Source organism: Cariama cristata, unplaced genomic scaffold, assembly GCF_000690535.1.
Source record: "Cariama cristata isolate BGI_N322 unplaced genomic scaffold, ASM69053v1 scaffold4514, whole genome shotgun sequence".
NCBI classification, from domain to species: Eukaryota; Metazoa; Chordata; class Aves; order Cariamiformes; family Cariamidae; genus Cariama; species Cariama cristata.
Genome location: NW_009614535.1, coordinates 7,749 through 33,835, shown reverse-complemented (window position 1 = coordinate 33,835; position 26,087 = coordinate 7,749). Strand labels below are relative to the sequence as shown.

Here is a 26,087-nt window from a genome sequence, read left to right as displayed (position 1 = left end):
ATGCCAAAAACCACCCAGGCTCTGGAGTCTCCCAAGTGCTAGTGTCAGCACTGCTGCCAACAGCTGCCCAGAACTGCAGCAGGGAAGGTGTTTGGACCAGGCCACCCCACAAGTTTCCAGGGTGTCAGTAGTCATTTTCTCAGACTGTTCAGTCATCTCCATTGCCAGTCTATCACAGCGGAAGATTAAACAGCCAGGCTGATGGAGAAAAAACAAGCCTGAAAACATGACCGAACTCTTTGTGGCTGGCACCCACTGTGGACTGCTTGACTGTTTCCTTATCAGCATTGAGTCCCAGTTCCATGGACATTCTGGCCAAAATCCAGAATCTTTCAGCCTGGTAAACAGCACTGCAGCAGATAATGCTCCTCACAGTGAGGTTGAAGTAATTAATTCCTAGGAACACCTCAGGCTAAAAAGCAGGGTATCAGCATTTGCTATAGTGGGTGTAATTGTCTGGATAAAATAAAAGTAAATTAAGGGATAAGGGGAAAAATAGTAGCTTTGGTAAACAGCAGGTCTAGTAGTGCCCCAGAGCTTCCACATAGCAGGGAGAGAAGACAGGGGAGTCAAGATCAGCAGACTGGGGATGTCTGCTGGCCTCGTTGTTGCTCTCAGGGCTTGCAGCGTATGGCCTTTGATAAAGTTCCGCGCACAGAGCAGGGGTAAGCTCTGCTCAGCCGGGGGAGGTAAGCAGCCCGAGTAGGTGGGGCAGCACACTCAGTCTCACCCCCAGGAGTTCAGCTGAGCTGGGCATGTTGATACTGGGGTAGACACGGCATACGAGGAGGAGGAAGGATGTTAAATGACAGGCATAAGGACAGCCTCTATCATCAATATATATTGGTGGAGGATGTGAATCTGAGCTGAATCCCTCTGGGGTGCTGGTACCAGCTGTCAGAACAAGCCACTATGTAAGTGAACATGCAAGGAGAGCAAGCAGATATCTAAAGGATCACGTGAGCTGGATCAAATACAAGAGGGAGGGCAGGTTTATGGCTTGCTCTGACTGTGGAAGAATAAACGGGTCTAATTTGCACACACTTGCTGAGATCCCTTTGCCACATGAATCATGAGTGAGTTTTGTCAGTGGGATTTCAGCTGCCAGAGAATCTGTCCTGGTTGCAACATGGCAGGTGGAGCTCTCAGCAGTGACAGGTATAAGAAAACTCATCTTTTACTGCTTGAATTTGAGCCAATTCAATCAGGAAGTGATTGAGAGTGAATAAATACAGGACAGAATTATGGTATTTTCACAACTGCTTTTCTGACTATAATTTCACTGTAAGGAAGTTTGTTAGCACCTATTGGAAGAGTAAGTGTGTAGGGGGGGGAACATCTCCTTTCTCCTCTTGTGTTGTCTGAAAAGTGGAATTAAATTATTCTGCTCACAGACAGATTGTTCCAGTAAAATAGAATTTGAAGCCACCAGGGTCTCATTGAGAAGAGAAGCTTTTACACTATATGAAAAGGCAAGAGACAAAACCCTTGCCAAACTCCTTCATTCTTTATTACCGACAGCTGCAATGCTGGATGCGTCCGGATGCCTTTTTAAGTGCCAAGGGGAGTGACGGAGGTGGGATGGCATGTGAGCAGATGAAATACATGGCAGCTTCTCCCCCGATGGCAAGTTTAATTATTTGCACTGTTGTATACACAAGAAAAAAATATACACATATTGGGAAATCATTCACTCTGATTCCTGTGTCAGGTGGATTATGAAAAACATTTGCTCTTGCTGGTCCATGGCAGAACAAGGTCTTAAAATATTCAGAACCTGCATATGCCTTTGTCACAGAAGGCAGGAAAAACAAGGTAGAATGTATTTCCTAAAGAAGGAGGACGTGAATATATCAAGAGAACAAAACCAGATGTGCTCTGCCATATGAACTGAGATATCCAACAGAAGTGAACCAAAGCAAACTTTAAGCCAAAGAAACACCATCTTCTATGTACTTTCATTTCAGAGGACTTTCTAACACATCCCTTCTTGTCCTTTCTGCATTTTAAGATCAATGAACAGGGAGAGTCTGATTCTTTTGTCTGTTCAGTGCTCAAACAACAAACGATGCTTTGTTAGGATCAATTTTTCCATATCCCTCTGCTCCAGATCCAGGACCTTATGTGACATTTCAGGGTGACCACTCAAGATGTGAAATGCTCTAAGTCACTAGCCATGGTTCAAAGTCATAAGTCAAATAAATCCTATCAGTGAGAATATAATCCATGAAGCTATAGACTAGAGTAACAAGATGCAGACAGGTTACCTTTCTGTAAACTGCAGTTTAAGGGTTAAGTACAACTGACTCAGAGATGACAACCATGCGCAGGGTTGCCTGGTCAGCCTTGATGTACTTGCTTAAGTTGACGTCTTATGACTGTCCATAGCTTTTCTGCTTGAATATGAACCTGTTTCCATTCTACATTAATTTACGTCTGCTGCTGCTAACTTCAGCGCTCCTATGAACAAGGACTCCAGGAGGGTTGGTAGGTTTGAAGTGCAGCATTATGAAGACCTGCCAGCTCAAATCCCAGCTGTGCTAGAGAAAGCATGCACCGTACTTTCTGAGCAGCTCGGGGGCAGTCCTGAGGCCTATTCTTTCTTGGATCTTGCAAATACAATCTTTGGTCACGCAGCAAACTTCTTCCTCTTTGTGTTTCTGTAATGCTGGCTGCCCTACCCTTAGAGCATGTACACCTAATTACGAAGATTCTAATACATCATGTGAAGCCATACAATGAGGACAGGATATGCCAAGCTTTTCAGAGCACATTTTGTGGTGTTTCAAGCAGATAACCATATCTTTCCCCTGCACATAGGAGCCTTAAATAAGTATATTTTATAGATAAGTGATCAGAGAAAGCGGTTGCTGTGCTACTGACCTAGTGTCAGACCAGAGTCAGACACACAAAAAGCTATGTAAATTGCAAAAGAAAAGAAAACTTTACAACTTGCCTGGCAGGGGGAGTTCCTCAAAGGAGCTGGAAAGGCAGTGCTGGTCATGACAGCGTTTGCTACTGCTGGTGCTTTGCTGGTGTTAAGGAGGAGTGCACAACCTGGATAAAAGAGCAGGAAGAAGGTTAAACTGCACTCACCTTCTGGTTTCAGGGTTTGTGAAATCTCCCCAGAACCTATGTTAGCTGCCTCCTGCTAAAGCAGAATGCCAGAGAGCATTTTTCAATTTATTAGGGATGCAGCTTCACATACCCAACAAACATACTCAGGAAACACATTTAAGGAGTCTGTCTACCTTCCCCCCACAGCTATCTTCTGTTGCTCCATGACTTCAGATTCATCCTCCTTGCAAGGCTGAGTAACAATATGTATCTTTTATGAATGAAAAGTAACTTGGAAGGGAATATTTATCTCGACCCAAAGCAAAACAAAATACAGCTACTGCAAAATACCAGAGTAATACTAACGCAGCTGGAGGCCTCTTTGCTCCTTTAATCACCTGTTGTAACAAGAGGAACAAGGGCAGTAGTAACACTAGGGTTTTTCCTTGGCAGCTCTGCATGAAAAGGTGTGTATTTGCATTACTTCAGCTCTGCCCTCCAGCTCAGGAGGGTACCACCACTTAGAGCTCAATTATCTGGGATTTCGTTGAAATTGTCTCCACAGCACAGACAAATCATGCAGCAGCAGCACTTGCCAGCTCCCCACAGTACCCTCTTTTTGGCTCTTTGCCTTCGTGTTTATCTATGCTTCCACCACTTTGTGGTCTGTAACACTGCGGGCTAAACCATCAGACAGCATAAATCAGAATAGCTGCACTGGAGCCTCTAGCAGCTCACACAAAAGTAGAGAATCTTACTCTTCATGTTTAACTCTGGATCTAACTTTCTAAAGCAATGCTGGGATTATGCACCATTAACTCTGCTATTATTATTGTATCCCTTTAGATATTCTGTGCCTCAGCAATAAATGCCTTCACTGATTTACATTATTGCATTAGGAAAAAGCTTATCCTGGTGGATAGCCTGTTTGCCAAAACTCAACCACCAGTAGTTCAGTGCCCAAAGTATAAACCTTCAATGGTTTGTAGGAGAAGGATTAGGAATTAACTACTGCGATTTGGGTAGGGGAATCAAGTATACAGTAATTAAACATAGAAGTGGAACTCAAGGGACAATGGAGTAAAGGGAAAGAAAATTAGAATGTGAGCAGGGGAAAAAGCAGTAGTACAGAGAAATGGAGGAAGCAAACAGGAAAATCAGAAAGCAAGTAACAGATCAGTATGGAGGAGGGTCATGCAGATGAACACTCGGTGTGAAGTTGTTTAGAAAGGGTCAAGATTTGTGTTTGGTGTCAGTCGTGGAAACCCGAGTTACCACTCTGCACCCTCAAGACAGGGAGTGAGCAGGATAGTCTTTTGCTCAAAGCACCTGGAGTAGAAAGATGGCTTTTGTTTCACTGGAGGCTGGATATGTAAGTACGCAGCAAAACGTGCCTTTTGTTTTATTCCCTCTCCCCATCATTTGCGTATCTTTTTTGCTCTCTGCTGTTCATTCTCTGCATTTACTATTTACCCTCACACACCTTCTATTGAAGGAAAACGGTTGTGCTCCGGGCTTCCAATCCGCCATGGAGAAGGATAGGACGTAAAGGAGCCCTGCATCCAGCCACAGTCCTCTTCTTCAAACGAACAGTAGAAGCCAGAGGGAAGCTTTTCTGCAAGAGGGAAAGACACACACACATACAGAAAAACCCACATGAGCTGAGGAGGAGATTCCTGGGCACACTGAGAAGCTGCACTGACTATTCTGATCCAGTTTGCCCAGGGCGTGCGGGCACCCTCACAGCTACTCAGTCATTTCGTGTGGAGTCGTGAGTGCCTGACCGTGGGGAGGGTGGTGGCAAGGGAAACAACTCCCAGACTGTGACTAAGTGACTTCCTCCTGATTTTGACGAACCCTAGTGAGAGGACACATCTCAGTGTACACTGAGAGGGTCTCCTAAATACCCCCTCAAGGTTCTATCTTGGAGATAGCTTTCCTAACAGCTGCTTCTGCATCCCCACAAAAGAAAACCTTGGGGATGGGTAAGTTCCTAACACGATTCCCCTCCCTTACAGCAGGTCTCTACTCAGCCCAGCTCAGCAACATGACCTCTTCTCTCTGTGAGCACTGATGCCGTCTCAGGTAAAGCCCTGAATCCTTTTGTGCCTCAGTTTTTACACCTGTGAATCTGTTCGGTGAGATGAATGGATGAAAAGAGGTTAGTTTATTTTAAGCCATACTTTCAGGCTTTGAAGCCCACTCATTCTGTCACTGGCTTAGGATTTCAGGCAAGTTTCTAGCTCCAAACAATAAAGATGCACTAGCTTTTTGTCTTTAAATTAACCAGTTTTAACATAACAGTCATCTCATTCAAAGCAGAAGGTAATTTCATGCCTTCCATCTCCTTCGCCACCTACACTGTACGTTCTTCTTACAAAAGGTGCAAAGTACTGCTCCCTTTGCCCTGAGCCATACACTTACATTGCCGTACATGAACATTGTCTACTTGGCCATAAATCACTCATTTCCTTCAAAACTCATGAAATATTTTTTCCCCACCATCCTCAATAAAGCCTCACTGCCTCCTCCCCAATTTCTGTTGTCTACTTCTACCTTTGCATTTCTCTTCTTCAACATGAGGCCAGATTCTGTACTGTAACCTTGGCAGAAAATGGACCTTGTAAAATGCCACGTAAAATCACTACCACTGTAACACAATTTTCATTTTTAGTGAATCACTAATGGTCCTTAACAGAGATTCTGCACCCAGGGCGCAGCTGACAACTCTGCCAGGTACAGGAAGGCTTCCCAGTCATATAAGGGCACAAACTGGGTTTTATGGGGAAAAAGGCAGAGCATAAAAAGCTAGCCTGAGTGAAGAAGGTGCCCTCTTACTATAGAGTTACCTTAGACATTAAAGATGTCAGAAGAGAAGCAAAGAAGGGTGACCAGTCATTTTCCCCTGCCATATAGACTAACCAGTCTTTGGGGCTGGCAGCCCCTGAATACACTTGCTCAGTGGGGGTGCTCCTTCTTCCAATACACTAGAAAAACTGCTGTGATGAACAGATGTAGCCGCAAAAGGGATGATGATATTCCTGACTTCTCACAGTTTTTACACCATTGTGTACTCAAATCTGTACTAAAAACCAGTTTAGCTCATACTTGTTTTCTCCTTCCCTGTTCCCCTAAACTTCCCCTAAAACTATCTTTTTTTTTTTTGCTGTGGGGTTTTGTGTTTTTTTTTTGAAAGTAAAGAAAATGATACAAGAAATCTGTTTAAAATTGCAAGATAAAAATGAAATTTCATGTGCAAACACATTATAAAACCCCATACCCAGAAAATCAGTTTTTCCTTTCAATAATTTGTTAAAATCACAGTAAAAATACCTTCACTTACAAAACGCTGGATAGACTACAAACTCCTAAAGCAAGAGAATCTTCCAGTCGGGTTAATCTGGCAATTTAATTAGCTTCTTTATGAGAAGAGGAGGCTCCTGAACTCCACATTTTGTTGTGATCATTAAAAAATTTTCCCTCTGAAATTTTCTGTCTATAAAGTGGCTGTCAAACACTGAGGCACCAGTATTCAAACTCGAGATCATTCAAAATGTCTACATTTCAGCAGAACCTCCTGGTTGAGAGTGCAGGTCAATTAAATAGCTGCTTACAAGGCCTCAGCTTTGACTCACCCACCTCAAAAGGCAATTCACTGTCAGTGGCACATGCACCTGCTCCATGGTCTACCCTGAGAAAACAGCTGGGGAAGACTACAACTGCAGCATCTAGATCAGAAATATTTGATTTTCTAAGAGCCTGAGCCACAACTCACTTCACAGAGGAAACTGAAACAAATCTTACATCTATGGCTTTTTAGTAGAGCCCAATTTGAACCTGGAACCTGACATGGAGGTGAGAGACATGTTTTACTGCCACCTTCCGCAAGCACCCCGATCTGTTAAGGAAAGATGAAAACCTGTACTGGAGTTAAGGTTTTTTCAAGTTTTTCCTTTTAAGAATCTCCAATTTGATTCAGCCTGGTCTTTAAATGTGAAGGTGTTAAGCAGAGAGTTGCTTCCTTGTTTTACCCCTCTCCAGGACTTGATTATATTTCATTGCTCAGCCCGAGGCTGGGATCCAAAGAAAATGACAAATTATAATGTGTCCTGAATTTCTATTAAAACAGTTTGGCTTAGTGTCCAACTGAATTCATTTCATGGCCATACGCTATCTAGGATGATGTAAACAAGTCAGAGCAGCAGGAGGAGTCATCTAAGTAGCAATCCCTGCCTGGAGGCCAGAAAAAGCTCATTGTCAATGAACAAGTAACGGCATAAATAAGAAGCTATTACTTTCCCAGAAAATTTAATTCCTCCTCCAAAAATTAATTTTTTATGACTTTTCAGATGTCCTGTGCCCTGAATGCATTTTCTCTTCTGCTCTTTCTTGCCTTGAACACATACAGCACCTGTGATTCCGTGTATTGCCAATCCACAAAGACCTCTTTGGGTAGCACTTCTCTGTCGTCACGTACTTCTCAATTTTCTGAATGTTTATAATTCAAACTTACATTAGCGCAGACATTGCACTGATGAGGGAAAGCTAATCTGACCTTCATCGGAAAATCAAGTAAATGAGGGGGCAGGAGTTACCCCTATTGAAACTTGCCATGTTGGATATTATCATTAGTGACAGAAACCTCAAAAGAATTAGACTTTAGTAAGATTAAGATGGAGTTTGTGGATATGGGATGGAGAACAGAGTAATCCAGTCAGATGGAACACTGTGAGAATGTAAGAGTCTGCTTTTATTTTAGTGATGAAGTAGAGAAAAGCTGTAGGGTGTTAAACTTGTTCCTAAGCAAATATTTTCAAGCCTTCAGAATTAATTACCTTTCAAGTGAAACCTAAAGAAGTTCAAGGTTTCTTTAACTCAGATTTTTCACCCTGTAATAGCAAGAAAAATTAGCAACTGGAATAATTTATTAAGCAGATGGAGTAGGCTCTTGATTTCAAAGTAGGTGTAAATCAACCAGATACTATAGTTTAAACTTTTGGATGAAATTCCAGACCCATATTATAAAGGACACAAGAATAAAAGACTACTCTGGTATGTATGGACCTTCACTAAATTTAGGAGGAAATCTCAGAAGCCAAATAGATCAGCTACTCAAATAATTTAAAGCAGCACATGAATCTTAAACATGAGTTTGTTTCAACGGCTGCCTCTATGCTAGCAAAGTTGGTCAGCCAAATTCTACCAGAAATGAAGCATAAGAAGGGAAAATACTTTTCAACAGTCAACAAAGATTTATCCTTTAATACCAGAAGGCTTTGCCGAGTTCAGAACTAGCAGAAGTTAGAATTTGTTGTTAGAAGTACAGCTTTTGATCAAGAAAGAAGCAAAAGGATTAGTGTATGCAAGACAGGAACCTTAAGAGCACACAGCATGGCAACAGGTTGCTACTTCATCATTTTGCTTGCAGGGAGACTCTGCTGGGCTGCATCTATCACTAGGATATAAATTAATCCAGTGGTTTCCTCATGCGTTTTTGCCCAGAAAGTAAACTGGCCCCTGTAGAATTAATTATCTATGCTTTTTTGGTCACTTGCTCATGTTATCACAAATTCAAACTTTATAGGTTCCTTTTCCAGCCGCCGTCCGGTCTTTTGACAGATGTGTGCATGCACTCCTGCAACCACAGAGCACAGCCTGAGTCGCTCCTTTCATGAATCAGATACCACTCTTCCTTAGCTCACCTGGTCATGTGTTTAACATCCTTAAATATTCAATGAGGCAAAGAGTGAAAATTACCCTATAACCCAGTGGTTATGAGATTTATTTGAAAGATGGAGGACATTACTTTCAACCCCTATTCCAGGTAAAATTTATAAAATGTGGAAGAGCAAGCCCAGGAGAGACTTGAATAACCACTTTCTTCTGAACTAGACCAGAACTACAGACCACGATCTTGGAAACTCTGCATGGAAATAGGAAATACAAGTTCAAATTAGGCAGAAGAAAGAATCAGTTCTGAGTTTGTCATATCCTGAGTGAATCCTCTGAGTTCTGGGTCTCAAGATAATAAATATGCTATCAGCACCTCCCAGTTTTTTGGGTTTTAAATATATCCATTACTTTCCTAACATGCTTTGATTGATTAACCAGTATTTTCCCAGGCTGAAAGTTTTCGGTGAATTTGAGACAGAAAGTAAAATAATTTTGGACTAGCCAAAAGTATAGGCACTTTTTTCAGTAACTTTTTTATTTTTGCTCAGACTTGCTGCCCTGCAACAAAAGATTACTGAACCAAAATCCAAGATATTGTTAACTAAAGAGAGAAGCACAAAACTACTGAAACAAATTCTCCCTTTCTGTAAAGCAGAGCTCTGTCAATCTGTATTAGTAAATAATTTGAGTTTTCATCTCTATCTTGTACCATACCAGGTATATTACATACATGATTACTGTAGTAAGAGGATGTATGTAATTTTTTTTCAGCAAGTTATAATCCATAAAAGTCTGAATTTACCAGCAAAGACACAAGACCACCTCTATCTGAATTCTTAACGTACGTCTGCAAAATATGCTTCTGCAAAGTAATTTCCAGTGTGGCACTTCCATCAGTCTGTTAAATCTGTATGTCTGATCCCAAATCAACACACTTCGGCATCTAATTCCTTATCTGCCTCTTTGAAGCTGTCTTTTGCTCCTGCAAGAATATTTGATTATGACTCAAACAGCAACATGTTTTTCTCTAGGGGTCATCCCTCTCTGATTTTACACTCTCTACACAGACTAATTGGTTGCATGCAGAACAAGCACCGTGACATTTCATTGGCCATTAATAAGTAAAGAGATGTTAACAAACAGCAGGCTTTAGGGAGATTTTTTTCCAGCTAAGAAAGGAACAAAAATCGAATGAATAGGAAGGAAAAAAAATAATCAGTACCTGCACAGTTAAAAGATTGTGAAAGGAAAAAACTGCCAACATCTCCTTGAAGCTCAAAGATAGAAGCCTTTGGTTACAGTAATTTTAAAAGCTCTCCCCTCAGTTTTGAGCATGGCTACATCTTTTTCTGACAGCTCTTTTGTGTAAGCAGAAGCATTTGGGAAACCCCTTTCTCAGCTTTATATTTCTGAATCACTTTTTGCCACATTTGCAAAAAGCTGATGAAAACATCCATGTTGCTCAGGAGTAAAATGACAACTAAAGTGCTGAAAGATGACATATGTTTTGTGTTAGACTGCCATGCAGATGTAACTGACATCTAAAACATTAGATCACTTCTCTGTTTTGTGGAAGAAGTCTTATGCCAACAATATTCAACACAGTAAAGACGCAAAAGCAGAGAAATCAGCCATAGAACTGAGTAGGCTTCTAAGTGGATAAGCAGACATACCCACAACCCGAGCTCTCGCTAAGGCACACCAGTCCTTTTTGTGGCTTGGGTGGAAGATGGTGCTTTTCAGGCCTTTTGGTTGGGAGTAAGAACTCTCATTCCCAGTACCTGTGGATGAATACAAGCCGTATAGTCTCCTCCTCAAGCTTGGGAGGAATACTCTGCTAAACAGGCAGTTAAATATCTTCTGCTTTTTACGTTTTCTCATTTACATTCGCTGTACATTCTTTGCTGACACAACTGTAAGTGCTATACTGCTTTATGCAAATAGCTACAGATGAATGCTGCATGGAGGGGGGAAAAGGCAACCAAACCAACCCCTATGGATAACATATGTGAGAGAAGGACTGGTCACTTTACCAACTGGCTCACTATGGGATATGGGGTGGCAGCTAGGGGCAAAAGCAGAGTCAGGTTCCTGATCCGTGAATATGGACGAGACCTCCAATGCTTTAAAATAACAGGTAAGTATGTTCCTCTAGGCCTGGTCCATTTCTGGTGGTATTCAGCTCGCATCCATGATTGGGGTACAACTCCACCTTGTGAGCTCTCCCGTTCCCACTGGCATAGACAGGATTACCCTCACAAGGCAGAGCCATTTATAGCAGACAGACACAACAATGTACATATAGTGGACATATAGTTGATGGTAGATAATACATTTCTCTACTTCCAGTGAAACGAAAATGCATTCAATCTACTGATTATCATAATTTATTAGGTTGTTTAATTAAAGTGTAGAACACAATCGAAGTACCATTATGAGGTTTAGGAGCTGTTTTAAAGCTCTTTGGCAAAAAGAATGTTTCAATACTACTAATATGAAGCATTATTGGTTCTAAGGAGCTGCAAGTCCACAGAGATGACACTGTTCCTATGAAAGTGAATTTCATGTTCACTGTGTGTGTGAGTAACTTTAAATTCTAATGTCTAACATGATGGAGAAGCATATAATTTCAAGTTTTCAACTAGCTTACTAGATGATCCCAGGTCAAACCACTGTTCTCCACAGCAATAAAATCTGTTACTTCATTTCTTTATTAGCAGCAAAGAACTGGAATTTACTAGAAACTGTGTGTCACTCTTATGTTAAGTTTATGCTAGAAACAGCAGAAGTCTGTTAGTCTAGACATCACCTATATCAACACAGCATGTTTGAATTACCTTACCCAGATTCTCCTCTGTTCTAGCTGTAACATATAAAAGCTAAACTGAGAATAATTGCCTCTTCTAGTCTAAAGGCTTTTGCTAGTACTGGTATTTTGGTTAGGGAACACATTTTCTGCATAACAAATCGATGCAGCTCTGTTGACAAAAGTCTGTAGGCTTGATCAGCTGTGACATATACACTTTAAATTATATGGTAAATGATGAACTCTCAACATTTATTTTTCTTGATATATCTGCTCTGTAGAAAACCATATGGCTGACAATCCACCACTCCTAACTATCTGTAGACTGGCAAAGGGGAAGATGCTGGAGGTAGAATACGTAGAGGTATAGAAAAAGAGATAAGGCATCTTCAAGATGGTTAAAGGAAGGTCCTAAAGTATCTAGGTTACACAGCACAGTTACAAAGTATTCAGGTAGAGCAAGTTTTCAGAAAACTCAGGCTGCTATCTGTCTTCTACTGTATTTTATTAGACTACTGACTGCTGGAAGAGAGGATAGAAAACAAGAGGAATTACAAAGACACAGAAGTTGGTCAAAGACAAGCTACTGGCTCTACTCATTTTTCATCTTAGAATTTTTCTCCTTCGTCTCCCTTCTGGCACATGTTGTGCTACATTTTGATTAAAGGCTCTAACAAACTACACATTTCATAATTCTGCAAGGCATCTAGGTATTCAGGCTATACTTCCTTTGCAATTTTGATCAGGACTTCGGAAGAGAAGAAGCACTAAGAGCATCTTAAGGACCTGCTGCAGAATCAATGCAGGCGAGCATAGGAACATATCAAATGGTCCGGTACAGGTAGACAGCCAGAGAAACTGCATGTGTTATGGAGGATACCGGTCTTTTGATAGTACCAAATTAGTCTATTAGTGTTAAAGTCTCAGGCATTAAAATTCAAAACAATCAATGCTTTTGGAAAAGGAGGATGCAGCTTCGGGGTTTGGATTTACTCACTGCACATTTCTCCTTCATCTTCTCCCTCGGCGCAGTCCCTGATGAAGTCACACGCCTGCCCGAGCCTGATCGCTGTTCCATTCCAGCAGCTGAAGGAACCCTCCAGAGCCATTTTTGAGCCAGAAGTAGATCCTAAAGAAAAGGAAAACAAAAACCACTTAAGATTACTGAATTGCCTTCCTCTCAACCAACAGGTCACAGGATCCTGGGTAACAATGAAGGGAAGAACACCTTGTGAAATCCCCTCAATCCAGTAATTACTTGATAAAGTAGTTATTTTGTTTGACCTGTTTAATCTTATCAAATATCTAATGGTCCACCAAACAGAGAATTTCAGTTCCCCAGGCATTTCTGGTGTTTTAACTTGGAAGGTATCTCTGACCCTTGAAAAGAGGGTGGAAATCCTGCAGCCTGCTCTGTGGTACTTCTCAAGAACAACACAACACGCATGAAAGATTTTTAACTGTGTGTGAATTTACTGCTAGACTGACAGCCCTGAAGACTGACATCCTCTCTGTCTAGCTCAGGAATAACACGGCTACATGATTTGGAAAGAACACAAACTTTCATCATGCCCTCCTGTCAACATGTATTACCTATGACTTGGATGTATCGCGTTGTCATATTCTCTCTGCACAAGAGAAAACAGTCTGATCTCTGCTTGTATTTTTCTTTCTCTTCAATATGCACTCCTGCATCCTGCACTCCCCTCCCCTTGAGTCAGGGAGCCCACAGCAGACTAAGCAGAGGGCCTCAAAGACGATCCGAGGGCTGGAGCACCTCTCCTGTGAGGACAGGCTGAGAGAGCTGGGGTTGTTCAGCCTGGAGAAGAGAAGGGTCTCGGCAGCCCTTAGAGCAGCCTTCCAGTACCTAAAGGGGGCTACAAGAAAGCTGGGGAGGGACTTTTTACAAGGGCAGGGAGTGATAGGACAAGGGACAATGGCTTTAAACTGGAAGAGGGAAGATTTAGATGAGATATTAGGAAGAAATTCTTCCCAGTGAGGGTGGCGAGGCAGTGGCAGACGTTGCCCAGAGCAGCTGTGGATGCCCCTTCCCTGGAAGTGTTCAAGGCCAGGCTGGATGGGGCTTGGAGCAGCCTGGTCTGGTGGAAGGTGTCCCTGCCCATGGCAGGGGGGTTGGAACTGGGTGGGCTTTAAGGTCCCTTCCAACCAAATCATTCTATGATTCTAAGATTCTATGACTACATCTACCAAGACACAAAAATCACTAATTCGTTTTACATATGCTAAGCAGCAAAAGGCAGCTGGCAATGTAGAAAGGAGCCAACTCTTACGAAATGAGGTCAATGAACATTGTAATTAGAGGCCAGTATCATCCATTCAGAAATGATCCTGAGTAGTTGTCCCTTAGCATCGTCTTTTTCTGGAGGCACTTGATTCCCTTGACAGCTGAGAAGTCAGAGATCATCCAGCCTGACGTAGGTAAAAAAAATAATTTTCCTTACCGTAGGAATTCTCTCATCCTGAGCCCTTTGATTGCGGTCAAGTGAGACACTTAGGACAAGGTCTTTTTTTTTTTTTTCTTTTTTTAAGAGACACATGCTCTAGATCAGTCACCTGAAGGAGGCAGGAATTAGTTCAGCAACATCCTACAGTCAGTGTGTATGGAGGATGCTAAGCTTGAGAAGTGCCAGAGCTCCTTCCACAAAAATCTGGGTGTAGATGCAATTCAAACTTCCCTGACTCTCTGCAGAGATGTGCTTCCAGTCACTACACCTAGGAGGCAAGCCTAGAAGTTCAAAGAGGTCTGTGCTGTGAACTCCCCAATGCAACAACTCCTGCCCTGTCTCATATTAAATGGGTAAATGCTCAAGCTTAAACCAAAGCCTCTGGGCAGAGTGAGCCATTGTTTGCCTACTAACTCATCCATGCTTGCTAAACAGCACAGTTACATCATGTTCTCTGGTACTACAGGGAGTTGGGAATCACTGGTGATTCAATTAGATGTGCACTTGATACTTTTATTTATATTGCCTGCCAAAACTAAAAATTAATGAAGCATGTAGGAAAACAACCACTATTTCTCTTCAAGCTTATTTTATGGCGCAAATCAATTCAGGAGTGGGGGGAATACATGCCAAACCTTTAATAAAGGACCCCAGCTCCTGAAAAGGGTGCTCTGCGTTACTGTCAGCTCGATTTTTTTGACTGCCTTAGAGCAATTCTGGTTTGCCGCATACAGGCTGCACAGTGCCCTTGTATTTCAGTCAGGGTCAAGGCACGACTACAGAGAGAGCTCTGCAGAAAAAATGGACCAAATAACTCAGAGCTGGTTGCTGACAATTTCTGCAGGCCCCTTGGTAAGGGTTTAAGGCAATGAGAAGGTATCTTCCTTGGCTTTGCTGCGCTCCTTGCAAAAATGCACTCTTAGAGACACCACTGAGAGCCTTCTCTATGTCAGAGACAAAGTTCTTTGCATGTCACAAGCCAGACACAGCAGGCTCAGGTCAGTGTCCAAACAGATGCTAGAAAGCTGTAAGAAGTGACTCCGGTAACTTAGCAGGTGATCCCTTCTCCTAAGGGTATGCAATGAACCTATATGGTACCGTATTGCTGGAAGTACCACCTAAAGAAAAGTCCAGGCACATGTCCCAGAGCACTTCCATGAGGCTAGTAACATCATGACACTCTTAAAAATCTTTAAGTCCTACTCAAATTCAGAAGTACTTTTGTCTCTCTGAATTACCCCACAGATGGTTTTGAAGCCCACACTTATTACCAGCTCTCATGTCCCACTCAGTTTATCTGCAATCTTTTCAGCAATGTCCGTGTTTTATCCCAGCAGCTGCTGGGATACGATGTGCAGCGATTCAGAGGAGGGGTTATTGTAGGCAACGGAGTTGTTCTGTTTACTCAATTCATTACAATTTTGTAAAGGCACTCAGTTGTCCAAGCACATGACTGCATTAACACTAATTATAATGGAACCAAGGCATTCAAGAGCACCTACTGTCTTCCCAGGTGTCTTTTTTGCAGCCCAGGAGCACAAATCTCCTGTAGTCAACTGACTGTAGTATTTAAAAGATGTCAGTTGCAACTAGACATCAAGCAATTCCAGGAGCTTTTCCTCCAAAACAAAGCAGCAGATTTGCATGCTCATTCATCTCTGTGGAGATGGGGCTTGAATTAGCTCAGATTTGCATTAAACGTGTATATACATGCTCCTTGTATAGGTTAGAGAACACAAATAGCAAAGCTGCAGCCCGGGAAATGGCTGGGCTCTGTGACAGTGCATGATTTATTCCTGTCTCCTGTTTGCTTGCTTACTGCGTGTACAAAGGCAAAATGAATTGGATAAAGGAGATGATTAACCAGTAAAATGAAGAGATAACCAAAAAAAGCACAAATACAAATGAACCTTTTAATGGGCCACTTCATGCAGATGTTTGCATCCATGCTCAAGGAAACTTAATTTTTAATTAAAATATTTTGAAATAAAAAATAGGCATTTGATCTTTTCATTTCCTAGCCCCAACCACTCCTGGCAAGGTGAGCCAGAACGACCTGGATTGCTGAGTGAAGTGGCCTCAACTCACACACAGAAGATACGTAAGGAAGGGAAAATGAATGGTATCAAATAAGTATCAAAGGAAAATTTGTGGGAGACATCCTTTATATTTACAGCAGTGTTTATGTAGCCAGTGGCATTCATAAATTATAGCAGTCATTAAGCTGTACCACGGCTGGCTTGGAGCCTTATAAATCATTATTTAAACAGCAACATTAAACAAATGGCATTTCAGGCTCTAAATTGAAAGGAGAAACAAACAACTCCTTGAGGAACAAGTGCTGACTTTGTACCTCACAGGCCCTGCTTCTGAGCACAGCCCAGCCTCGGCAGTGTTCAAATCCAGCACCAGACCATGGACACAAATGGCAGCCTGGGCTCTTGACTGCCCACGCTCTTGGACTTAGTTTCCACATAGCAGGATGGAAAGGGAAAAATCATGTGGTGTAGCCTAACGCAGGATAAGCAACTTACTGCTCAGTCTGTGGGGCCAAAGGGGATGTATTTCACTCCTCAGCAGATTTTCTCTGACTTGGGTTGCTTCTTCTCTCCTCCCCACTCCCTTGACCAGCAGAGAAATCAAAGTGCACTGGCAAGCTCTGATGAATCTGTCTCTGAGGAACGTGGCCAGAAAGACTGTGATGTTTGATCACTGCAAAATGGGAACCTTCCACTTACAGCTACCACGCTTGGCCAGGTGGGATGAAAGATGGAAATTCTTACAGGCATTCACAAAGATATCCCTTATCTTGTAAACTTGCTACGCTGCTAATTATCATGCAGGATTAATCAAGCTGAACATAATTATACCTTCACATGTTACATTCAACTTCTCAGGCCATAATTTCTAATGCTACCAAAAGCTTTCAGGACCAACACACTCAGGTAAAGCCCTCCCATTCAGCACACATTATAAGAGAGCTTAATAGGACAGTGCTTGGCTGCCGTTTAAAAACCTTGTCATTTGTACTCTGAAAAAAAAGGTGAACAGAAATTGCAAGGACCTGGGATGAATGTGCACCCTCATGCATGTTTTACCAACAAGCAGCTGCTCTCTGGGCTATCCCTGAGGAGCCCGGTTGGACACGGCTGAATTGACTCCACCGGTTCTCTGGGCAAGGCCCTGTATGCACACAAGGTGAAAAACTTCCATTTTTAATAGCGTGTCCGTAGTAAAAAATACCCACCCATGAAATTCCACCATGCTTACCTCACCATATGTGCTAGCTCTCAAAAAAGAGAAACTTTCCTACTATTTAATTACACCTCTTAAAAAATATCTTCTAACAGGCTAGTGCTGCAGTCTTTCACTAAATACTACTAAAAATCAGGGATTGTACAACCTCACTGACAATGCTTATCTGTCACAAGTATTTGTCATTAACTTCTCAATTTCATCTGTTCCTCCTCCGGTTTGAGTTCAAGGCTTTGACTCAGAGATATTTAAAGAGAGAGTACTTGGGGCATTTAAAGGCTGTGTGAAACAAAGAAAAGTTGCTGTCTAGCTATAAAAAGACAGTGAGAATTCTGGAGAGTTTCTGATTATTGATTTTTCTATGTCTTGCCATTTCTGATAGGCATATTATTTTCTCACTCTTCATCTCCAACCCTCCAGCCTTACAGCAGCGCAGACATTTGAAGGCTGATGGCTCACTTGGTGCTGAGGATAGCCATATTCCGCGATAAAGTAAATCTTCTATTGATACGAGTCATTAATACCCCTGCTTTCACCATTACAGAAGTTGGAAGGTATGAAATAAAGCAGGTAGGGAAATGAAAGAAGAGAAAGACGAGTTCATGTTTAAGGGAACTGAAGCCATCCTTGGCAAATGGCCATTGAACTCCAACGTGATACTGGACAGATCACATAAATCAAAACCTTCACGGCGAGTTACACTGCTCTCATTTTCCAGGCACCCACCCCAGGACACCTGTATTCAGATCTGCAGAGAAGCCAAGCGGTTGCAGCTGCAAATGAGACCAGCGAGAGAGATACTTGGAAAACACAATGTCCTCAAAAAATGCTTTGAAAAAAAGATTGGTTTCCAGGTTTCTCACACCAGGCAGCCAAAATTAGTCAACACTTCATAATTTCTGACTTTAATCTTTGTAACAGCATTGTTACTGTCGCTGTCACTGCCTAAGGATGCAAGTGAAGCCACACTTGTAGGAGGCGGCAATCTCTTTTTATTAGACTGCCTGATACAGGCAGAAAAAGCAGCCCAGGTTTGTATATGCCTGAAAGCTTGCCCATTTTCCCAGTTACATAAATTGGCTTTAATCTTATTTCACTTCCTATACATAAAATACGAATAAACTCATCACAAGAGCTCTGTGATGTTTGTCTCATTAACATTTGTAAGGAACTAAGATGTTATGATAACACAGCCATGGAAAAACCTGTAAGGAAATTATTTATTCTGTCTTCACAGTGCAGTTTGACTAACTTACAGTGTAAAATGAACAGGGCCATCCATTTGATGAAGGTAGGACAGAGGACAGTAAATAACTTCCCATGGAGGGAGCACCCCCTTCCCTGCACGCTAAGGATGCAGTATTCCCACAGGAAGCTACTCCAAGGTGAGAATCTCCCTCATAAGAACCATGTAGAAACAGAATTTTCATTTCACAGAAAATGTCAACATTTCAAAATGTATTTAACCATAAAATAAGAGTGTCCAAATTTCTCACAGAACAAAAGTTTCAAAACAATTCTGGGTTGGAAATAGTGACTTAGGAGGTTTCAACACATAACCAAGTATTGTCATAAACCCAAGAAATTTGAAAACCTGCAAATTCAGACAAAGATAAAATGTTGGGCAGGATACACAAGTGGAAACTTACTGGTTTGGAACTCAACCAGTTCAGTTCTAATGTGCTCTCCCTCTCTGCTGTTGCTTCAAAGTAGGGATGTTATGCTTAGTATACAAATTTTAACACATCTGCCAGTACAATTGCTTACACCGAACAAAGCTCCACCGCACACCTGAGGAGCTGGCACTTGTTCACTGCCACATTTCAGGAGTATGAACTTTCTACAGAGCCATACAGCATTCGGACCAGACAGGCCCTCTGCGTTCTCTTGGAAATGTTTTTGACCAGGTCTAGTTACTTTTCCTGCTTTTTGACTGAATGACTTCCCAACGTTAATCTTGGTATGATGTAGCTTTCCTGAATTTACAGTAACAACTAGCTTCCTTAAAACTATAATGAAATAAGAATGTGGAATAAGAAAGTTAGCTATATTTCACACTTTCTCATTTTTCAATTAGGCAAGTTGACTGAGGATCTAACATTTATCTTCATAGCTCCTGAGACAGCAAATAATTGCTGAGTGCAATAAATGACATGATAATGCTTTTCCCTATTAATCTTGCACAAAATCTAGCTGCTTTTTTGTTTTTGTTAGGGCTCATGGTAACGTATGTATTTTTTCCTGTGACTTGCTTACCAATGAATAAGTAGCTCCAACAGCACATCCAGAAATTAATAGTAAGTAAACAGCAGCAGCAAATTTTACAAATTAAGTGTGCCTTTCCAGCTTGCAGCGGTACCTACATATCCTGCAGTATCTACAAAATTGAAAAGGGCCAAAAGAGATGGAAAGTACTTATTCCTAAATACCTGTGAAACACTGTGTATGGATAGTCCCTGGACTTTTTTTTTTTAAATTGCATATCACACAGCAGATCTTTAAGGTTTTCATCCCTAAATACGAACATCCTGACCTAGAACAATATAATGGGATAGAGTAATTTTGTTAAAATCCCAAATCTCATTTCTTTTGGTTGCTTTTTGTTGCCCTTGTTTCAATATCAAACTGCATTTGCTATTTGATTCCTTTTTCTCTCAGGTACCATTGCATCTTTGTGAGTTAAAAAAACTAACAAAACAAAACACCCCCCGCCCCACCTTTCATACCTCTCCTAAAAGCAGTGATAACTATACTTGTAACAGTAAGCAACTGGTTAAAAAAGAAAAGACCAAAAAACCCTTTTCTGTGATTTTCTGTGAATTTGTCAAAACATAAACCTTGGAGAGGGAAAATAAAAAGGTCCAACTTCTATTATTAGCTCTGCCATTCCCACCAGCCGCCTCTGGGTCTGAAGAGGCTTGGAGACCAGCTCTTATCAGGCAGCACCCTTACCCATGGGAAACACCAACCAGACTGATTACTAGCTCACTGGAAGATGAATGCTGCTTGTCACATGTGGTAGATGCTGACAAAATCACGAAGCGGTTAAGATCTCTAAGCGTATTTATAGACAACAGGAGCAGATTTATCATGGGTCCACTCTCAACATCAGACATGGAACTGAATATAGTTCAAAGGCTACTGGAGAAAGAATATGAAAATAGTGCTTCCAAACTTCATGCGTGCCTCTCGGGTGAACTATAAGAGCTGATTAGATAGGAAACACATGTAATTTTCCACATTTTGCTTGTTAGGAGGCTTGGTTGAAATCTACTTTCAATTATTAAAGTAAGTTTTATCTTTGCCTGTTCCAAGTTCTGCAGTTTCAAGCACGGCCAACACTGCTACCACATAGAAGATTTTCTCAATTCTTCGTTCTTGAAAACACCACAACAAAAAACCCCCCATCAATAACATTTAAAAGATGAGGAAACTGGTACACATCAACTAATTTCAATTACTTAAATGAGACTGTAAATTGCCCAAACCAGACTAACTCTCTGATTCCTGTTGCAACCTCTACCGGTTGGGCTGCAGCTGCCCAGATCCAAGAAAAAAAGCCACAGAGAGGAGAGACTGGAGAAGATTGCATGGCTCATCAAGAGCTGATTCCATGGAGGTCAGACATAACCTCTCGCTGAACCCTGCAACAGTAGCATCTCAGTAATCTCTCACTCATGTGCTTTTAGCACTGCCAAACCAGTCAACAGACGTATATTTGTATGCCTTGTCATGAAAAACACAAATAGAGGTATGACACTTGTATTCAAACATCATTTTATATAGGAATCATATTTTTCATTTCTAAAATGCAATCCTGCTTCTGTAACTGTTTAAAGCAGTCTCGCTCCTTTAGCTGTCAGTAGTATTAAATTAAGGTTTATGGCCCTACTGCTGATCAGTTGCTGGGGGAGATGGGTGGAATACCACAAATCAGCACAATCATGAGCATGCATATGTGGTCCCTTTCAGCAGGGTGCAGTGATGCATCCTTGTACCACAGCCAAATGTTTTACTGTGCAAAGCAGTGGCCCCACAGTGGAATGGCAGTAGTTGTTCCAGGTAGAAGTAGAAGCTTGCTGGGGAAGAAAGTTTCATGTTGTGCCCCTCTTCACTGTGCCAAACTCTGCAAAACTCTGCAGTTGTCTAATTGCAACAAATTGTCATTGAGGAGTTAATTTCCACTTTGTTTGAAAACTGAGCAAGAATACCTCAAAAACTCAAAGCATAAGCAAAATGAAATTGCACATGAACACTTGCTGTGAGGGAGAGCAATAGTATTGGTGACACATAACAGGTTTGCCACTGGAAGGGACTTAATGTGGATGGAGGCTACGCAGCTTTCCATCCTAGGCAAGCAAAAGGAAACACTGCAGTGTTACCCTACCTCCACATATGCCTGAGCATCAGTATGTTGGTGGATCCTATGACTCACTGGTGACTCTTCCAGCTGACTGCACTGAATACTGCCTGCATCTCAGGGCTCTGAAGCCAGCCCAAAGGGATGGAGAAGTAGCAGTTCTTTGCTCTTGTGTTATCAGGCTGTGCTTCAAGGCCTTGCTACATTTGAACGAAATTATCCCAGGAGCGAAGCTGCTGAAGGTCAATGGCCCTCATCGTCAAAAAAAGCCTGGAGAACAACTCCTTCCTGGAGTCTGTGACTCTGCTGGAGAATCTCTGCTAACCCCTGAACATGCAGAAGACTTACGAATTAGGAATGCTTACAGAAAAAAAGCCCAGATGTCAGTGAGTAGCACAGTGACAAGCTCTGTGTAAGCCAAAGTATGTACTGAGGATATTAGGGAAAAAACAAGAAAGGATGACATCACAATTCTAAGACGACCACCCAGGTTTCAGGCAGTCTCTCTACTGCCTTGTGGCACGCTAAAAGACACTTTGGTTAATGCTTTCCACACAAGACCTCTTTGCCAAACATATACTGAGGTGCAGAGTGAATTGTAAGAGTTGACCAATACTATTACTCAGAATTATCATGCCCTGAGGATGATTATAATGACTACAATGCCTGTGGGTTGCTAGTCACAGCAGAATAGCTAGACAAATGTTAAATAATATTAAAATGGCTCTTTATTATTTTTAATACTGTGATAGGAATCTTAATAAAACAGTTGCTATGAGTAAAGACAGATCAAGGAGACAGAACATGTCTTATGTCTCTATGACTTTAGATTTTCTTTAAGATCTTTACTCTTCAATGAATAGACTGTGCAAAGTCTCAGAAGATTTTACACAATTACTCAGAACTGAGAGTCATTTCTTTTACAGTTCTCATCGTCCAATTTGGCACCATAAAATGTACGCCAACCCAAAATATTCTTTTATATCCACTTTGTCAACAGGTTTTCTGTTGAGTGCAAGCTCCCCTTCAAGTTTCTTCCAATCCCTCTTCCCTTCATTTTGCCAACTGATTCAGCTGGCCGTTAAATAATCTTTTAACCATCATCAGCAATAGTATTAAATTCTCATAAATTTGCTACTGTTGTTGTTATGTAAAATGCTCCTCCCAGCTGGGTAGGTTTCAGCAAAGCGTAACACCTTGTTGACTCTAGATAAATCTATTTATACAATGCAAATGTACTTCTTCCTGGCAGACAAATCCTTTATAACTAAATCCTTTATAACTGCAAAATGATTCATTACACAAAATAGAGAAGTAGGAGGACACACAGCTTACTGTTCATTCTTCATAAAGACCTAGCAAACATACACATTTGGGTACAAAACAAGTAAAAGAAAAGAGAATATGAAACAGGGTCTGCTAGCCCCACTGCAAAGTAAATGCGGTCAGTTTGGTTTTGTGGCCAACAAGGGTAGTATGCTACCCATGAATAATTATGGAAAGATCCAGAAGGAGGAGCAGGGCACATGGAAGTAACATACAGAACCCAACCCAGCCATACATGCATAGTATTCTGGCTGACTTGGAATCAAAAAAATAATTAGGCATATAAGGAACTAAGAAAAGAGAAATATAAACCAATTTCAGGAAATAATGAAATTCTGTATACCCTCCACCAAAGATCTACTGGATTGTGCCGCAGTTTCAAAGGAGATGTTTGAAAAAAACCCACCAGTTTCAGAGAGGGTTACACAAGCTGTACTGGACAGGACTCACTCAACAGCACAAACTGCACAGACACACTGGATAACGGAAAAGAAGCACCAAACTTTCTTTTGGTCATAAAATGGACTAGGGGAGACCTAAAAGGTACTTTACATTTACTTGTGTCTACATTTGGCCTTGAAGTATCAATTTAAAAGACCACATAATGATTAACATTAATTTTTGTACGCATTTCATCAAGTATTCTCTCTGAGCAGCGGCCATCTTGGGGAGGGCAGCCATCTTAGGGAACACAGACTCTTCCTGCTTTTTACTATGATCCACTGGTTGCTCTCGATTTGTACTTCCATTCATCTTAAGCCGCCCATGGTCCTCTCCGTGGTACAGTTAAGTTATACCGAGTGCAAAGGTGTTAGATACCCACTATATATTTTTTACAAAGAGAACAGTCAAAATACCTGACCTCCAGCCCTCCCGGGGCCTTAACTTAATGGGATGTGGATGCAGTTCACCAGCTATAATGAATGTCACTGGCCAACTACTCACATCACTGCAGTACCTCAAAGCCTGGAATGTAATCATAGTGCATGGGCAATCTACGTTCAGAAAGTTTAGTGAAATACGATCCACAAAATCAACTGCCCTGGAATTTGTACTTAAACCAGGAAAAATGCCTTGCCTCCTTTTCCAGGATTTCTTGATAAACAGCAGTAGGGCTCTTATGCAGCAGTTGTAACAGTAAAGGCTCTCAACTCTACTTTGACCATGCCCTTCCTTCCCATCCCACAGGTAATTATGGCCGCTTTTTAGTGAGCGATATAATTTTAAACAGTCTGTCAACGAGGTATCACAAAGATGATAAAAGTGCCTTGCCCTAGAATCTAACATGGATAAAATCAATGATCCACTGTCCCACAGCCGGTAACAGAGAAAGCCCAGAGGCCTCTGCGTCCACGGCAGGCAGGTCTTTATGGGCAACAGCCGCTGCACTCTCTGAAAAGTTTTCAGCAGAACAGTAGGACAGCTAAGCACGCTAAGACCTGGCAAAGACAGGGTCGCAAATCTAAATTATCGGCCCCCCACGTGTGAAGTAGTTTCAGTACAGACAGTAGCAGTTCAGGTTCTCTCCGCACTGTGAGAGCTTGTCCATCCTACGTCCATTTTACCTCCCTCTCCTGTTCAGTCCCGTGACAATCCTGCTAGGAAGGTTTCTGGACAAATTTGTTCATCTCTGCTAGCAAAAAGTAGAAGTGAAAGGTATTTCACAGCAGTCACAAGGCCTCTTCCAGTTAGACCATGACTAAGTTACCAGCTCAGCCAGAGTATTCTTGGAAATAAAAAGCCTGGCATCCTTTTCCCAATACCCAACAAAAGGAAGAATAACCAAGGACTGAGCACAAAACAGCCAAAACACAGCAGCCCAGCATCATTTATACTTCAAACCAGCACTCCATTTGTGTGTGTAGGGGCCTTGAATTGCTAACAAATCACCTTCAGAAATGCTACCTATCCAATAAGGAATCTGACGGTCAGTATTTCCAAATTGGCTTTTACGCTGTGACCTTGGACAAGTCTCTTCACTTCTTCAAGCTTCCACCTTGCTGCCCGTGACAGAAAGAAATCACACTTTGTAGGGGATACACAGCCTCGCTGTTGTTTATAACTAGCACTATGTGAATAGCATATTTTGTTTGCACACAAAAAAGAAAAATCTCACTTTTAAGAGCTATCTAAAATGAAAATGTCCCCTGCAGAAGAAAAATGTTTGCTCAGCATTACTCCAAAAGATTTTATTTGACCTGAAATAAAATACTGGTGAGCTCCGGGAAAACTGTTATTGTTCAAAATTTGTTTCATTTCAGGTATTTTATCCCTCCTTTATGCCTTTTAACGTAGTTTCAAATTAAAAAACTACAGTCCAGGGAAAAGGTGTTAAAATTTAGTTGGTGGGGTTTTTTTGTCAAAACACTTACTAAGTTTCACCAGAATTTTGAATAGCTTTGACCCACTAAGTTGCATTTTTAACAAACCTAGAATAAAAACGGAGATGCTGCTTACCCTTCTGTAACACATGGAGGCTCTCAAGTGAAAGGCAATGATGCGTGTATCACTAAATGCTAATCAGAAGCATGGAGGACAACAGAATCACCTGAGTCATTACCACATGCTAATGCAGCGTCTGTCTGAGGAAGCCCTGGGTCATTTTAGCTTGGTCCTGTCTTCTGAAATCTACTCACTTAGAAAGTGCACCAAAGAGTCAACCTTTTACCATGTTAGCACTGACAGGAGTGACAACATTCTCTCCATTTGGCATGTATTAAAATATGCAAATATTAGCAAAACACAGATTTAACTGAGGGAACCTCAGATTTGGAGAGGAATGAAAAACAACCATGAAGCCTGCACCGTTTCACAAGAACAGTACAGAGGTGGTATACTGCTATCGCTTTCTCAGTGAGAAGCAGTATGAAAAACAGTTAATGTAAACTCAACATTAAAAATTTCACTGACAATTAAGGTGACAGATTAAACTGATCTACATGCAATCTGCAAACTGATTTGGCATTCACTGATTAATGCAGTAACTGAGATACTAACATCTCACGTGCAATGTTAAAAATCACTGACTTCACTCAGCAATGTACATGTAGTGTCAAACAATTTTTGATGCTGTATAAGTTATAAAATTTTACACAGGTGAAGCACTGAGTATTCTATTACAGTTTTAGGATGAGATTATGAACAC

General features: G+C 41.5%; 1 protein-coding gene across 1 annotated transcript in view; it reads right to left on the bottom strand.

Annotated features, from left to right (window-relative positions):
• Positions 1–12,738, bottom strand: part of ALK (anaplastic lymphoma receptor tyrosine kinase) — a gene marked incomplete at its 5' end in the record, with an annotated part of 76,129 nt that extends 63,391 nt beyond the window's left edge. Inside the window, 3 exons of the mRNA XM_009699457.1 lie at positions 2,957–3,057; positions 4,541–4,672; positions 12,534–12,738. Of these exons, the coding sequence (XP_009697759.1) occupies positions 2,957–3,057; positions 4,541–4,672; positions 12,534–12,738 (438 nt within the window). The remainder of the gene's footprint in view (positions 1–2,956; positions 3,058–4,540; positions 4,673–12,533) is intronic.
• Between the last annotated feature and the right edge of the window lie 13,349 nt (positions 12,739–26,087).